Genomic DNA, 17434 nt, shown 5'->3' on the forward strand with positions numbered 1-17434 from the left:
TCCAAATGTTGAGTTTGCAGCAGCTGTAACTGTTTGCTTGTAGGATACAACGTCAACATCTCTACATCTGCAGATGTAACGCAGGCTACCTCACGGACAGCCTGCTGCATGCCTGCTAAACACTAATGCTTGAGTTTGTGAGTGTGCCACAAGCAAGCTCTGCGAGCTGCTTCACGTCTAAAAAAGGATGTGGAGGAGGAGGGAGTTGTTTTTTCGAGAGAGTTTGATTTGGAATGAAGGCAAAGGGATAACAGAGAGGGGAGCTAGCGCTCAGGGTCATTGCATTTCCGCTGCTGGGTTGGGGTCACTGTAGGAGAGCTGCTGACTGGGCCTCCCAGGAGTGAGATGGGACAGCTCAAGGCTGGACACAACACAGAAACACAAGACACACAACAGAGAATTTGACCCCTATAAGGCCTCTGATATCCCCCCGAGGAAATGTGTGCGTGTATCGTGTATAAACACGGATGAGTCTGACTGACTGAGGGCTTACAGAAGGCCACGGTGGGGAACATGCTATGTCCTCTTCACACACATACACACTCACAGAGTACACTGTACTTCTTTATAACACGGTCAGGATCTCGTGTGATGTCACAAAACCGGCCCTTTCTCCTCTGCTGTGTGCCACCAGCCGTAGACCTGCTTAACGTGACCTTTCAAAAAGCTTTTTTAATCACCGGTGGTCACTGAGCTGGGCGGCTCGTGACAAATGCTAACACTGAGCCAACAGCCTGTTAGCAGTAGCGGCTAGGTTAAATGCTAGCTGCCGCTTAAGACCGGGGTATTATGAGTAGTCCAGGCGTGGGAGCGAGGCCAGCAGCTCACTTTGCCACAGTTTAATCCAGGAAGCCAGGGGAAGGAAGGAAGGACTTCTCACCATCACATCCAACTCGATCTGTCAAAACAAAAGTTTCACTGAAATATATGACATATTACAGGTTATAATGTGAGGGGAATACTGTGTCTTTCTACAGTGCTGTCAGGTAATTGTTGAGGCATAATTTGGCTCATTGGTGATAGAAATAGTAATGAAAATTGGCACCAGTGTTAAAACTCATGAAATTATACTCTGTCCTTATTAATAGTTTTATGTTAGTGGATGTAAGAGGCCATGTTTTGTTTTTCTAAAGCCAAAATATGTGACAAAGGACAAGACAAAGATATTGGTGAAATATGTCGATGAAAAGTCATGTGAACTCCAGCCTGGAAACAAGAAAATGGGGAGTCTGAGTGTTTTTTTATCTTACCAGTCTTGTTTTGTGCTTGCGGTCTGACTTGTACTTCCAACAGAGGTTTTTTTACCTACAGTAGCTACTTCACACTGGAGGCCGTAGTGGACTGAGTCATATATCAGGGGGAGTGTGCGGATCAGAACAGCCTCTACAGATTAGAGGTGAGAGGAGTGTGCTGCTGATTTATTACCGGCCATTAGCTGGTTAAATGAGGCTAAGTGAGCCGGCCAGCTCAGGGAGGCGAGATGGAAGAGATTAGCCTACATAAAGAGCGATGGAGGCTGAAGATCTGGGAAGCGGACGGTGACTCCTGACCTCCTGTCTTTTGCATACTGATTCTCTTTATCTTCACCCTCTTCTACCACCCCCCCTCTGCTCAGCGACTCTACCCGTGTCTTCTCCCGTCATCCTCCCTGCAACTATCTCGTGTTGCCTCTGCAAAGCGGCTCTGCTTTTGAGAAATGGGCTGCAACGTTCTCTGTGTTGTCTAATTATTTTGCAACAAGTTAATGCTTGTCATTGTCACCGACGATGACTTGGTCTGTGTGCAGCGTTGCAGCCCTGAGCTTGGCTTGGTCACATTTACATAACTAATATACCACATGTCAAAACACATCTATTTTTAAAAGTGCACTTGTAATGCCTGTGCAGTTTTTTCTTTGATGTGTCTGTTCGGGGACATTAAATGCTGAGAGGAACTTCATTTGAATATTTGAGATGTGTATTTTAATCTGCAACTGTTTTGATAATCACTTTAGTCACCTTTTGGCTTCACAGTTGTGTGTTTTTGCAGCTTTCTTGGCAATATCTGATAGTAAACAGAGTGTCTTTAGTTGTTGGACCATTTATCAAACACAAGAAGCTATTTGAATAGATCACATTGGGCATTTGTCACTATTATGTGACATTTTATGGACAAAAGGACTAATTGATTAAATGAGAAACAAATGGGCAGAAACACATCCTAAAGCAAGATGTGTCATAGAAAAAGAAAGCACAGAAATGATGACAATGTTTTGTTTTTTTCCCCTTGATGTCCATCTCTGCCAGTTTACAATGAAAATGTGAGGTTTCACTGACACACCAGCTCTCAAAGGAGAACTCCAGCAACTTAGTATTGCACTTCCAATTTGGGGAGTCATAAAAAAAATATTGGTTGAAATTGATGCACCAATGGTCGAGTTTTCCCAGGGTATAGTTCCCAGTAAGCAGCATCAAGCTCTAAAACTGCTGGATCCTTCATTTCCCATAATGCAACTCAATTGCATCTTTCATTGGACCAGCTAATAAAAGCCCATATCTTTTGAAAACTATGCCCCTTCTAGCAACACAGGCTTTCTGTTATGATGTTAGATTCTCAAAACCCAAGTCAAGACAGGTGGAATGCCCCTTTTAATCATCAGATTCAGGACAGCATTTGACAGGAGTGGTGCATAGAAATAGTAAAGGTCTATCTATGGCTCTGGATGAGGCTATATGTGAACAAACTGGTGCGCTGGATATCCGCCCTGTAAGCTGTTTCTGTCCTCAACCGTGTTCCTGTGAACGTTTGTTTTGTGTGCGAGTGAGGGAGACGGAGAGCGAGTCAGAGACATTCCCCACATCCGTTTCCTCTCATAGAGGAACAGTAGGTCAGGGGTTGTGGTCCGCTCTGGTGAGTTCATGTGCTGCTCAGGGCAGGAGAGGAGGGGAAGGGGCAGAAATACAGTGCACGAAGATGGGACTTTTTCTCATATAATCACTGTGGAGTTCATGCAGCCTTGTGAGGTGGTTGTGACTCTTTCATGTGTAGGAAATTTTAGCCTTGTTGCATTGTGTTTGTTTTTTTAAGGGAAGTTTGGTTCAGTCTGACACTTCCTGAATGAAGGAGGGTAACATTTGGCAGGTCAAAAGGCTTTTTTTGGTTGCACTTTTTTCATGTTTGGTGATAGAGTTATGTGTGCTCTGGCTGCATGGTGACCTGTGTGGCCTGGGCGTGTGTCCTCATGTTCACCTGTATCCTTGCCTCTGTTTGCATATGGCCTCGTCATGTGTGGGTGCGCGTGTAAATGTGTTATTCCTTTATCTCCCTGTCTGCCCCACCCTTTACTGTAACATGCTCTCCTTTCCTCCTCATTGTTCTGCCTCTCCACCAGGCCGGGGAGTCTGGAGCAGGAGCTCGCAGGAAGTCTTCATCAGTCGTTGCGCTGAAGGGAAAGCAAACAGTGAGATGCACAAACACAGGAAGCGCTGCTTTCCTTATGCAGGCTCCAGCTGGGCGTCTCTCACCTCGCTCGGTTTGTCAGAAAGCAGCAACGTGAGCTGCGTCTCTAACCGCACGTGTCTTTCTCGGCCTTTCGGGCTCCTTCATCTCGCTAGTCGACGTGTCCCATCCTCTGTCAGCGATAACCACTCTGGCTCTGTGCAGCTGCACTGCATAACTGAATACGGTTAATGAGCCTTTGTGTGCTCTGCCATGTTTTCTATTTATTCATTCGACAGTGTAGTGAAGTGGCCTCTGGGAAAATAGATGTGATGTTATAAATGTGTTGTCATAGTTTTTGGAAGTGATCGACAAATAAGAAAAAGGGTTTGGAAATGTACAAAACATCTCCAAAGCTGCTCTAAGGTGGATTTTTTTTTTTTCCTTTTAATACTTTCATTGCAACACTTGCCTCATCCTATGTATCCCAGAAACTTTATTAACACTCATAAATTCTTCATTCTGCTCCTCTGAATTTGCCAGGAGCAGCTGACCTTGCCATATAACTTCCTCTTGCTTCATATTGGAGTGAGGCCTTCACTGGAGCTGGTATATTAGAGTTATCTACCTGAAGTGCATCTCTGACAGCTGAGAGGTGCAGCTGTGGTCAGAGGTGGTTAGAGGTCACTGGACTCTTCAAAGGCCACATAGAGACTGGATAATGTACTTTGTCTCTCACACACACACACACACGCACACACCACTGCACATACCAGCTGTTACATAAATGCTGGCAGCTGTGTAGTGCACGCTTCAGCTCTGTGTGTGTGTGTGTGTGTCCGAGCATGTGCGTATGGAAGTACAAAACTTTTTTTTCTACTGCGGTGATTAGCTACCTGGACAAGCCCTTTTTTAGCTCACGCTAATGGGTCATGCTCCATGTGCTCAACGAATGCTTTCTGTGGTGTTTTCACACAACCACGAGTCTGCAGATTTGAATACATTAAAAGGGATGTCTGTACTCATTTTCCTATCTTTTATATTTGGGTCTAAGTCATTCTGAGCCTGCTGCTCTCAGGCTCAGCTCACAGCTCAGTGTTTGGTAATGCACGTCAGGAAAGGTCCTGTTAACGCTGCTGTACAAATAGCAGAGGCATTAATCTAAAAGGTGTTTTTTCTGCACCTGTCATTTGTGGATATGACTGCAGAAAGCTCCTTTTTAGGACTTTTTGGTCGCAGTGACTGTGATTGGGATTCATTGCTTTGCTTTTCTTGGCTGGCTTAGTTGCATTCAACTTAAATTATATCACTTGGGTCACTAGCATTTTGAATTTAGTTCTTTTAAATAATAGAATATCTTTACTCAGTTACTCTCTTTCATCCAGTCTGTCTGCATCTTCAAGGTCATTTGCTGATTGCCAGTTGAAACTACTTCTTTATAAAAATCATAAAACTGCTGAGAATATTAGTAACACCAAATCTTTTAATACAATTGTAACCTCTAATGGAGATCTGCATTTGGCCACAGTTTGAAATCGTCATTGAAATGTCCTTGAACTTGATGGCAGTGAAAGAGGAAAGCTTCATAACAAGGACCTGTGTTTCTTTTCTCCATGGTCAGTTTCCTTGTGGCTGCCTGATCCTCTGCACCTCTCTGCCTTAGCGTCATGTCTCCCAACCTGTTCTGGTTTGACCTGATCGCCAGGCTCTTTTTTCACTCTTTCATCCGTCTCTGGGCTGGTAATATTACAGCCTTTGTTAGGAAGTAAGCCACAGCTCTGTGTTCTACATCTCAAAGGCACCCAGTCATCTGTTTGTTGAACATCTAAATAATAGTTGCTTGACTCGATACGTTGCTGGAAACAGAATTTGGATGTTGTGTCTTTTTACCACAAGAGGGCAGCACATGTCCAGCTCACACAGTTGTCCAGTAAGCAGGACGGTGCCTCTTGGTAAAAAATGCTTACCTGTCAGCACTTCTGTAATTTTGTTTGGTCAATCATATTGATTTTAGGAGGCCGTGTGAGTTCCCCATGAGGGGGTGGTGTATAAACCGCTGTGTGTGTGTGTGTGTGTTCAGTGAGCGACGAGACAATTCAAAAGAGAGAAAAGAGATGGTCAGTGGTGGCATAAAAAGAAATGCCGATAAAAGAGGAGAGAGGAAGAATGAGAGAGAGAGAGAGAGAAGGAGACAGAGAGAGAGAAATCCAATGAGCATGAAATCAGATCTTGTTGTTGCATAATCATGGCTCGCAGGCCTTCCCAGTGTGCACCGGGCTCTGTCGGCTCTTTCCAGTCCAGTATCACATGACCGTATCAAACTGCAGCAGTATTATACCAGCAATACCAGTCCACCACCAGCCAGAGGCAGACTCCGAGATCAATATTTCTGTTCTCCTCGGTGCTGAGCCACTAGCTTTTTTTTTTTTTTAACATTTTCAAGCAAAGGTTATGGGGTAATTTGCTTATTTTCAAAACTCAAGGCTGAATCTTTGGATATTCAAATCATGATTTGATTATTTGGTGGCTGCACGCTGCTGTCATTTAATGTTAAAGAAGCACTTAAAGGTTTTCTACAAATGTGAAATCAAGTATTGAGGAAAAAGTCCAGAAGCTTTTAATTGTGTTCTTATACTTTTAAATTTTATCCACAAAAGATCCAACTCTCCCTCGTTACTATACCACTGCAGGCATCTTCATTACATGCCATCAATGTCTGTCACATACCAGCAATACCAGACATCAATGAGGCACCCGCGCTGTTCTTCCTCTCCTTCCATCCCTTGTCTGTCTTATTTTTTTTTAATCTTCTATCCTCACCTCCTCCCTTCCTCCTGCCGGCGCAATGCCTTTTTTCACATGCCAGCAATACCAGACTGCATACCAGTCAACAGGACATCAGTGACTGCCCACACCTCTGCCTGCAGGTCCACCTGCTGCCGCTCTCTCATCACTGCTCCTCAGCCCCACCACAGCTCACTAAGCAGAGCACAGAGAGTGCTCTCTCCTCATTGTGGTGCGTTATTTCTGGTTAACAGTAGGTGGCATCATGGATCCACCAACCTCGGCAGTTCTCCAAATCAGTGCTTCATCTTCCTTTTGACACGTGGTCCCTTAAAACAAAGCCGTGTCCATCATGACTCCCTGTCACAGGATGGATGTGCAGAGAGGTGAGCTGCTCAAACAATGAACTTCTTTCTCTTTTAAGGAGGGCAGGTTAAATTTGATTGTTTCATGAGGTGAAGTCAAAACCAATCAGAATTACACAAGAAAAAAATCCAAATTTAGACACATGAACAGTGTTTCAAAGTCTCCTCCATGCTGCTAGGAATGTAACTATAGTGGGGAAAATACTGAGCTCCTTAACTTATTCTTTTATTTTGATGACTAATCACCCCATAAAATACCCACTTTGTTTTTAATGTTTAATGTAGAATGTAAACCCCTCCAGGCTCCTTAAATGCAAATTCTGAGAAAAAAAACCACAAGGATTGTTTTCATTATCAGTTAATGTAATTATTTTTCAATTAATCGTTGGCTTTATTAAATGTCCAGGATGACCTCTTGAAAACCTACAGATATTCATTTTACAATCACAGACGGCTACGAAAACCAGCAAATAGTCAGATTTTATAGGCTGACTTTAGTGAATATGTGGCATTTTTAATTTAATGACACTGTATAGTGTCCTGTTAGATTCTTGAGGAAGCTAAATAATAATGGAAAGTGGGAACAAAAAAGTGGTACTTTGTTTTTAGATGGTTTTTCCAAAGCTGGAGCTGAGCTTCACATTCTCAAAATACCTGAGCGGTGATCAGTGCACGGGTAAGGTTGCATTTCATTTCCTGGAATTTGAATTGAAACCAAAGCTGTCTAGATATAAAAAGATAATAGTAATTGGGTGCAAAGCCCAGAAATACCCAGACATAACATTTGCCTTTGGGGGCATTCAGGAGACATTTGAGAAAATGTTAACACCGCTGTCACCGAGACCATTATTTCACACTTAACTCTCATGAGCTTCTGTGTACTGAGAGAACCCTATCAGACTTTATATACAGTATATCATATCACCCCAGCTTTGTGCTGATAGATGGCCGTGAACAGACGGAAGGGCGACTAAATGGACAGACCCACTGAGGTAACTATAAAAAGAGAGTTATATTGGCGTCCCTTCACTATAGGCCAGGCTATATGTGAAAGACGGACACACAGACACACTGACCGACTCCTGGCGTCGCCCAGCCTGGTCGTATATATAGGCCCTTTCATACTGCTCCTCTTGGCCTGGCCCCAGCACACACGCCTCTAACTGTGCTCAGTGTGTGTTTGTTTGTGTGTGCTGAAACATATTTATAGTGTACGTGTGAGAGAAACAGTACGTTCTTGGTACTTGGCAGCAAAACCATACGTACATTAAATTGCGCAACACACATGTTGGCGGTTTTGCAAGATTCATCTCCTCTCGGCGTGACAGCAGGAAGCGTTGAGTGTGTGTGCTTTCTGTCAGTATCACCTCTGTGCTGGGAAGCTTGGCACATCCAGCGACACAGCTCCCCTCTCATGCATGCACTCAAGTCACTGGAGCCACAGTAGAGAGAGACAGTGTGTGTGCACTGCGGTCCAGCGTTTGACTCCATGCAGTGTATTCATGGAAAGCCTGTGGAGGAGCCAGGGCTATTCCACAGCCACAACACAGCCAGAGATTTTTCTGGAAGCTTCCCTGTCACTTGGGAACCAGACACAGAAAAGAAGAGTTTATGAATATTATATTTTATCCCGAATATTAACTTCTTCACAGAAAATCTGCAGCTTCCTCTTCAGATGAAAAAGAGGTGGCGTCACGCATCGACCGGCTTCTTTTAAGGCCATTAGCATGCCATGGGCACACACTCAAAGTTCACATCATTCTTACACAACACGAAGAGGAATGCAGGGGGGACTGAGCTGGGTGGACAGAAGGGGGAGAAAGGGGGACTCATGATGCGAGGGAGGGATGCATGGACGAGAGGATTGAATAGAAATAAGGATTGCGAAAGAAGCAAGAAAGCTCAAATTAGCTTAATGAAGGGGCTGCGAATAGAGCAATAAAATCAAGGGCTGTTGAGGTGCAGGCGATGAATAAGTGCAGGAAGGAAGAATGGATTGAGACTGAATAGGAGGAAGAAAGAGGAGGGGGGGGGGTGTTGTTTTGAACTGCATCAATAAAGCTCAGGCTAATTGTGCCTCTGTGGTCTGAAGCAGTCTGCACCTTCTTTTTCTTCCACCATTCTCCCAAGTCTTTGCTGTCCCTCCAGATTCTTCTCATCTTCTGTTAACCCTCTTCATCCCATAGCCTGCTCCAATCCTCCTCCTCCTCCTCCTCCTCCTCATCCTCCCAGTGGCTGTTGTGTAACTCTGCAGTGACTGACTGAGCAGCAGAGGCAGCGACGGCAGCAGCAGTGGTGCGATTGATCAGCAGTTCTGGTGCCAGGCTGCTCCTACTGTAATAAACGAGCTTGGAGCCATTGAAACCAACCCTGAGTGCTTTTGTGGGAGTAAAGAAATCGCACACACACATACACACATGCAGACACTGCACCGCACTCCCATGATGTAATGCTGAATAACCCTGAATGCTCTTAAACTTACCGCTTGCCTGGATTCATCATTTTGTACTTCTTCCTGCTATAATCCCTCGAAACCGAAACACACAAAAGTTAATGAGACATTTTATTTTATCATTAGAGGGTTTTTTTTGTGTGCAGCATTCTTTGAACTGGACGTTTGCTCTTAGATCACCTTTAATTAATCTCTTCTCTTATTATAATGGGGATTATTTGTAGTTTCTGACGCTTTCAGTGTAAAATAGTTTAGTTTTTTGTCTTCAAGTCACTTCATTAAGTTCTGTAGACTTAATTTTCAGGGGTGCCTTGAATCCAGTTTGGGTTGTCCTCCTCCCCTTCCCAACACTTCCACAACTGGCTGTAAGAAAAAGCACATCTGGTCTTTCCATTTTTCAGTCTTTGCGGTCTGGCTCTCTGCTCACCATATTCCCTTTCTCTCCATCCATCCATCTTTTCTCTTCTCCGACTCAACTGCACCGACTTTTTTTTATATTATCCATTACAAATCCAAACAAGTCTTTGACTAACCTCTGCTGTCTTGCCTCCCTGAGGCCATGCATTCACACTTGAGGCTTGCTGGAGGTAGACGGCTGGGTGCAGCGACACAGATCACACGCTGTAAAGTAATTCCTGTGTCACCTCCGTGTCTGCATGTCATTTCCCCCACTTTTTAACATTCCTGCAACTCGCTTCATTGTCAGTTCTCGGCGTGTTTGTCACAGAGGAAATGCTATGAAAATGCTGCATAGCGTGAATATTACTCACCAGCAATTCTGATTATTCATTGTTTTTGGTCCCTTGGTCATTGTCCTCACAGCAGCACCTGGTGTGAGGTCAAGAGTTCGCTGGTGCAGCGGGTGGCAGTTTAACAAGGTAGACCTCCTATTTTGTCATCATTACAACCACCTGTGCGGCTATTTATAATCATCAAAATCATAATTAAAAAAAAAAACAAATTTTTTCCTGTATTAAACCACATGATCGATTGATATGTACTAATAATCAATTAAAGCCCTGACTCTGCTCCTGGAGTTCAAACATGTTAAATAGCTGTAAAGTGAGTGTGTCCATCAGAAAGACACACACATACACCTACAAGGGCTACTTTGGATTTAAATGGCTTTAATGGATCCTCAGCCCTATTCTTAGCCTTAAGTCTGTCTCACCCTTCAGGCGCTGACAAGAGCTGTGTTGGGACGCAGGAGTCTGGTTTGTGTTCAGCATTTGGAGGAAATATATATATATATATATGTGTGTGTGTGTGTGTGTGTGTGTATGTGTGTGTGTATATTTAGCTGCTCAGATAGGAAACGCTCATGAAACACGAGAGCCTCCTCAGGACCGTGAATGGGGAGAAGGAAGCTGACTCTCATCGATAACCATTTTCTTATTAAGCTTCTGCGTTTGTCTTGGATATTTTTTGTATTTGGGCGTCGCTTTTGTTCGGTTTTATGTCGCCGAACCGAGCCGGAGGTCAGGATGTAGATGTGGAAAGAAAAGGTTCAAGTTTCATCTGGGTGTTTTTCTTTTTTTGGTGGGGGGGGGAGTAAAAACGCGATTTGCGTCAGCGAGGCTGTGGACACAAAGCAGACTCAGCCTCCACCAGACTCCGTGTTAATATCACTAGATTTTATTTTTTTTATTCCTTTCTTCTAACTTACCGGACCACACGTATGTCACCGCTACGAGCCCTCTCCGCTTTAATCGAAACGCCTGCAGCCTGAAGACTCGTTAACTCTGCCCCGCGGAAACTACACCGAGGGGGGGACCAGAGGAGGAGGAGGAGGAGGAGGAGGTCTGGGAAGAAAGGACGGAAAGAGAAAGGTGTTGGAGGAGTGAGAGAGGACTGCAAAGAGCAACTCCGTATTGTTCCGCGGTTGTTTCGCTCTGCGGAGACACACGGTGGGGTTTGTTTCTTTCGAGGTGCGACAAAAACCCTGAAACGCCGTCAATTCTGGATTTCTTCATCCGCTTCCTGTCGTCCAGGATGAGGTTTAAACGGAACGGGTCCTATACGCTAAATAGGTAAGAGGCGCAGAGGTAACTTATTAATGTGTTATCCATGTGGAGAGGAGGAGGAGGAGGAAGAGGAGGGAGGCTGGAGGGGGGGGGGCACGTTTTGTTGTACGCTGAGCTCATAAACCAGCTCACTTTGTGTGTGTGATATTTCCACGGAGGCTTACAGCGGTGCTCACGGTGACTTTTCGGTCTCTTTATTGCACTGCTCGAGGAGACTTGTGTTTTTATTGCAACACAAGCATCAGTAAGCTCCCAGAGCAGCTGCATTGGCATCATTGGAAAGTAGTTCTTCATTGTGGTCATATGTGGGACTTGTGAGGCTGAATGTGATGTCAAACTTGAGCATGCAGTTAGTTGTAATGGCAAAAAAAATACAGCATGCTGCTGCTTGTCAATGCAAGCTAAATGCTGAACAGCCATTAATAATCTAATCAGATGATGATCTGATTTCAGCTCCTTTCACCAATGTGCCGTCCACGTGTTCACTCACTTAGGCTTGATCGGGAGGAACCTGTCTGTCTCGCTTTAAGGGGAGTGGGCTCTCTGTCTTTTGTTTCCTCTCCCCGCATTTAGGAAAAGAGTAAAGCGACCTCTCTCCTTTCCCTTCTGCAGAAATACCCCCTTCTTGCCATCCCATCACCTAGCAACTTTGTATGTGTTTGTGTGTGTGTGTGTGTGTGTGCAGCAGTGTGAATGATGAGCACTATGCGTTCTGCCTCTTTTCCCCCTAACCCACTTTCCCTTGACATGATTGCAACGGCCTCTATTCATATCCTGGCATTTTCAAACCCGGTCACGAGCCTGGTCTTTCCCCTGCACAGTGATTCAGCCCCTCTCTCTCTCTCTCTCTCCCTCTCTCTCTCTCATCATTGTGTTATCTCCCCAAGTCACAAGTTTACAAAAAAAAAAATCTTTCTCTCTGCCATCCGCCTGCCAAGTCTCCCAGCTCTCTCGACATGAGCCCATCATCGTTACAGCGGATGTCTCGCTTTTATTGTTTGTCTGGATTTTATGATAACATTTGAGGAAACACGCACACAAATGAACACATAAGACCCACAAGAACTTGCTCATATTGTTCAAAGTGGCAGATGATTTAATAGCAGTTAAACTTCTTACACTTTTCCATTGGCACTCCTTTTCCTCCTCGCTTTATAATCGGGCAAACGGCCTTCCGCTTTGCTTGACACACACAACCCACATCCTGACTTTTAGGTACTGAAACACAAAGGGAGCTAATGAGTGCCAAACACATACTTCATCAAATGGCTCAAAAAGCGAGAACGATGTTATCCCCGTATACCCCCTCCTCCCTCTTCTCCCCCTTCTGTTTTCACTTAGGAAGTGTGTGCAAGAAAAGTGTGTGTGTGTGTGTCACTATCCCCCTCTGCGATCACTGTGTGAGAGATGGTGTCATGTGTACTACGTTGCAGGCGTGTATTCACATCTGCAAGCAGGTGAGAGGGATGAGGTAATTAAACAGCGTAAGCGGAGGCCTGTTAGCTGCAGCTCCTGGTGACGGGCCTCCAGGGAGGAGGAGGAGGAGGAGGAGGAGGAGGAGGGATGACGTAATGGGATGTAGAAGTGCTCCGCCGGGCTGCTGCAGTTTGTCTTTGTCATCTTTTATCTCAGAAAGAACAGGAGGAGAGAGGGAAGCAGCAGAGGGGTGGGCGTGCAGTGTTGTCCTGCGGTGTGTCCAGCAGGTCTGGGTGAAAATATCTCCCAGCCCCTAAATCCATCCCAGCTCTTTGATAAGTCGGTGACAGAATAAGAGCACATCCATCCTACAGTTGATGTATAACTTCCATCCTCTGAAGGTGACTGTCGCCTCTGCCTCTGTCGTCTCTCAGTCTTTTCTTGGCAGGCTGCGGTGGTTTGTTTTCTTCTGAACAGTTGGCCTTTTTGACATTGAGCATCGGCTGCCTTCGTCACGGACGTTTCATCCTTGTGCTGGCGACTGCCGGGTCCAGCGCTGACTGCAGCCTTCGTCTGCATTACAGCATCACGGACCACTGCAGTCTTCGTGTGCGATTCCGCCGCTGTAATAGAAGCAAGTGAATTACAGAGGACGAATGAAAGCGATTGCTCTTATTGAAAGATGCAGAGGAGAGAGAGAAAGGGCAGTAACGAGGCCCACGATTCACTCTGTGCCCTTCACCTTATTTGCCCACACCATAACAACACTACTCTGCAGTGATTGGCTCGCTTCCTGGGGGCTTGTCTCCGCGCTAGCCCCTCCCATCCCGTACCTCTGCATCAATTTGTGTGAATGAAGAGTCACGGCAGTTACATAAGTACGCGAAACAGCGTATGTCCTGTGATGCATGTTCATTGGCGCGTTTCGTCCGTCCTCAGTGTTGACTCAAGAGTTGACAATTAGCCGTCTGCTGTTGTAACATTACACTTCATGTGCAAAAGCATGATGAGGCAGTCAGCTTGGCGCACCGATTAACTGAGGTTTGACAGGATTAGAGTCCAACTCAGATTTAGCAAACAGAGCGCGTGTTTGGGTTGTGTGAGCGATGGGTGGAGATAGGATGTTAAGCCCTTGTTTAGGATGTATACAGATGGCTGAGATTGCTGCCTCCCAGGGATTGCACCCCCCCCCCTCTCTCTCTCTCTCCCCCTCTCTCCCTCTCTCTCTCTCCCCCTCTCTCCCTCTCCCTCCTGCAGTCCACCCTGTGCTGCCCAGCAGTCAGCAGTTTGTTTATGGGACTCTGTTTGCCAAGCTAATCTTCCCGCCTTTCAAGTAGGAGCCAGCAAGTGAACGAGAAAGAGAGGGAGAGGTAGAGGGAGGGAGCGAGCGAGCGAGAGTGTGAAAGTGAGGCAGGCAGTTGCAGTAGTTGGAAAGGAGAGAGAGAAAGGGAAACATGCTCAGAGAAGCGTCTGGTTTTGTGAATGGTGGTTTTTGTTTTCAAAGTGTATCTCCGCGTTTGTTCGGCTGAAAGCTGAACGGCGTGCACGCGTCCGTCCGTCCGTCTGTGCATCCTGCGTGACTGACTGCCTGAACGTCAGAGGCCGTCTCAGTGGCTGTGTGATCGCACAAGGTGCTATGCTGGTGCTGCTGCACCTGTAGCCGAGTTTACGAGAGACGAGCGGAGACAGGGAGGTGAGAGGGAGGAAGGGTGCTGTGGGTCGGAGCCTCGTCACCCCGGCTCTGCTTCACTGCCGGCTGGATGGGGGTCCTGGTGTGCTGCGACTGCTTCTTCTATCGGTACTTAAACAAGTCACTTTTACTCTTTTTCTTTCTTTTTTTTTTTTTCCTTCTTGACCTTCCTCCTTGGTCTTTACTGTTGTTGTTGATGATTGTTGTTGACATCGAACTTGGCTTTCCAGACATTCATTAACTTCTTCCATGTATCATCCATCTCCTCCCCCCTCCCTCTCCTTCCCATTCACCTCACTGTTATGCTGCTGCGGTTTTGTAGGAGACATTTGAGGACAGTGCTGCTGTAGCAGGCACAGATTCTGCTGTAGTCAGACACACAGTGTATCTTGACTTGTGGGATGAGGGAGGAGGAGGGTGGGAGTAATGGGACAGAGGGGACAGCAATGGCTCATAGTCAGCCTTATGTGGTTGACCAAGTGTTAGATCTCGCAGGTTACAGGGTTTGTTAGGAGGTTAGGTTAAGACTAGTTGGAATAAAATGGCATGAGGCCAGAAGTCAGTCAGTCAGTCAGGCTTGCCCGATGTTTCCTCTGATCCTCCTGTGTGCCCCTTTGGCTGTGCAGCACTGTTTATTCGGACACTGTGTTCCTTTACAAGCAGGCAGGGATTTGTTCTTTCCCTTTATTCTGTTTTTGCTGTTTGCAGAGCATTGCCCTCACAGACTTTGCTCTTTTTTCTGCTTGTTTCCACCTGAATTTACTTTCTATTTTCTTCCCCTAGGATAGACCTGGAACTGTTTGGTGCTGTTGGCTTTAAAATCTGACTGATTTACTGGCACTCATATAGCTGGTTATTGTGCTTGAGAGAAAGAGTAGATGATTTAGGCTCTCTGGCAGTCGGAGCAGAAAGGATCTGCTACCTCTCTCTTGTGGTTCTGGGGTTAGCCAGCCTGAGCCTGCCTTAACTGCTGTATAAAGTCTAAATATAACTTTCTGGTTCTCTAAGGAGCGTTTTGATGGTGAGGGTAAAATTGTAGCTTTAACACAGACACACACACACACAGCACAGCTGGGTTAGATTAGGCCTCGCTGTGATTCAGAACTTTGTTTACACTTCACTGCTACTCTTAGTATGAATAACAGCCTGCCGTTTGTGTGTGTTTTCATGTATCTGTGAGACTGCACATGTGTTATATACTGTAGGCCTTGGTGAAAAACACACAGAAGCCGTGTTAAGGCACGGCTTGTGCCAGGAGCACTTAAGTTCTTTTCTCCCCCGGTCTTGATCAAGTCAAGGGGTGGGACCTGGACGACGCTCTGATGTCTCATGGGCTTATTAAGCCAAAATGGGCCGTCATGTCTATTTTTAGCATTTCCTCTCCCCTGGCGCCTCTGTCAGCCAATCAGGCAGCGCAGCGGTGATGTTATATGGCTTGATTGATGTGTATTTTTGGAGGCACACCCATCCAAACAGGTCCTCGATGACCTCGGCCCCAGCCGGCCCTCCGTCCCCGGGGCTCCGGTGTTTCAGCTTTCAACAGTAGCATTGTGTGGAGGAGAAAGTGCCTGCCAGCACACTGTCAACTCTAATTTTGATCATCCTATTGAGAATGGAGGAATTGAAAAGTTTGTCATCATATGATGTAAAGTAAAACAGGTTGGAATTGACCCTTTATTCATCACCTTTTTATTGTTTTTGTACAGTCAGGAGCAAAGACTTGATGTTTTCTAGCCTACTAGGTGAATTTAAGCAGGACACACTCAGCTGGGAGTCCACAAATTCAGCCTAGAATTGCCTAAATATAATAGAACTTTATCTCTGTTAAATTTAGTTTTGATTCATATGTACTATCATAAACAAACGAAGATTATTGGAAACATACCTATAACATGATTTAGGATCTATTTAAAGGAATGGTTTCAGAGTTTTGGAAAAATGCTATTTCACTTTCTTGCCGAGAGTTGAATGAAAAAATCATTACCACTCATGTGGTCTGTTCAGTTTGAAGCTGGACTCAGCAGCCAGTTAACTTGGCTTCGCACAAAGTCCTGACACAGGAGGGAATGGGTAACAAATAACGTCCGACAACAATGTTAGAAAATGTCAGACTATTCTAATAATAATACAATGTTCCTGTGTGTATTCTCAGAAGAGGCTCTTTGGCAATGGACGTGGAGCACCCGGAGGGGATCATGCGTTTGGTCGTGTGTTTGTGTGTGTGTTTCTGTATCTGTCCACGGCTAATGTTGCATACTTATTGATCAGCCCAATAGATTTTTTTCTTAAAGATTTTTTTTTTTCTTCGCATTTTCAACTTTATGATATAGTGACAGTAGAGAGTGACAGGATACGGGGAGAGAGAGGGGATGACAGAATCGAACCAAGGTTGCTATGGTAACGACTAAGCCTTTCATGGTACGCGCGCTACCATTTTACTGACTGTCCTTCATTGATTGCTGACTGCTCACTCCTCCTAGCTGGTCGGTAGGGGCCAGAGGTCATCAAAAATGCTTTAGTTTGAAATCAGAGCTAAAGGCATTCGGTTAGGCTGAAAAGCTTTACCTGGTCTGTAGCGGGCCACATTTTGGCCTTTTTCATGGCTCAAAAACTGACATCGACAGAAAGGTTTGGTCTGGAGCATCTGCAGATTAATTCCATACCTGATATATTGTTATGATACAGCATGATTAAATCACGGTTTCTCTCATCTTCACAGCCATGTTGGATGTAAGTGAGCCGTTGTTAACACCTGCTGTGTCTAAGCCTGTTCCCTCATCAGATACTGTTACCTATAGTGGTGCCCTCTGCAGACTGAGTTTGGTTTAACTTGGGTGATAGGTAGGCGTAGCTGGTGGAGATCTGCTCTCTACTGTGCCCCGTGTGTGTTGACACACATTAACTAATCTGGTGAGGATTTAAATGGCCAAAAAGAAATGTAGTCTTACACTCTTTCATTATTATGAAAATATTGTAGCTGTGGCCTTCAGATCACAGAGATGATTTATAACCATTGAAGCCTAAAAAGAGTTTGAATTTCTTCTGATTTTTCACCCATTAAAGTGTTGCTGAACAAAGAAGCCTGGCTTTGTCGTCCGACCTGGCTGTCACAAGGCTGACGGCCTTGAAAATTACCTTTAGGATCACTTCACTGTAATATATACATTATCGCATGTGAATGCATTCTCACACACACACACACACACACACACACACACACACACACACTCACTCAGTTTTCCAGGGCCTTCTCCAACATAACAGTCAGAGTTGAATCCTGGGTCAA

The 17434-nt window shown here is 45.3% G+C and overlaps 1 protein-coding gene across 2 annotated transcripts in view; it reads left to right on the forward strand.

The window, feature by feature from the left end:
* Positions 1-17434, forward strand: part of mob2a (MOB kinase activator 2a) — a 59099-nt gene that overhangs the window by 12278 nt on the left and 29387 nt on the right. Inside the window, exon 1 of one of the 2 annotated variants that reach the window (XM_070830062.1) lies at positions 10885-11048. The exons of the other annotated variant lie outside the window; for it this stretch is intronic. Coding sequence (XP_070686163.1) covers positions 11011-11048 — 38 coding nt within the window. The 5' untranslated portion in view covers positions 10885-11010. Of the gene's footprint in view, positions 1-10884; positions 11049-17434 lie in introns of those variants that run through there. 2 annotated transcript variants of the gene reach the window in all.

Source organism: Pempheris klunzingeri, chromosome 5 (assembly GCF_042242105.1).
Source record: "Pempheris klunzingeri isolate RE-2024b chromosome 5, fPemKlu1.hap1, whole genome shotgun sequence".
In the NCBI taxonomy this organism is placed as follows: Eukaryota; Metazoa; Chordata; class Actinopteri; order Acropomatiformes; family Pempheridae; genus Pempheris; species Pempheris klunzingeri.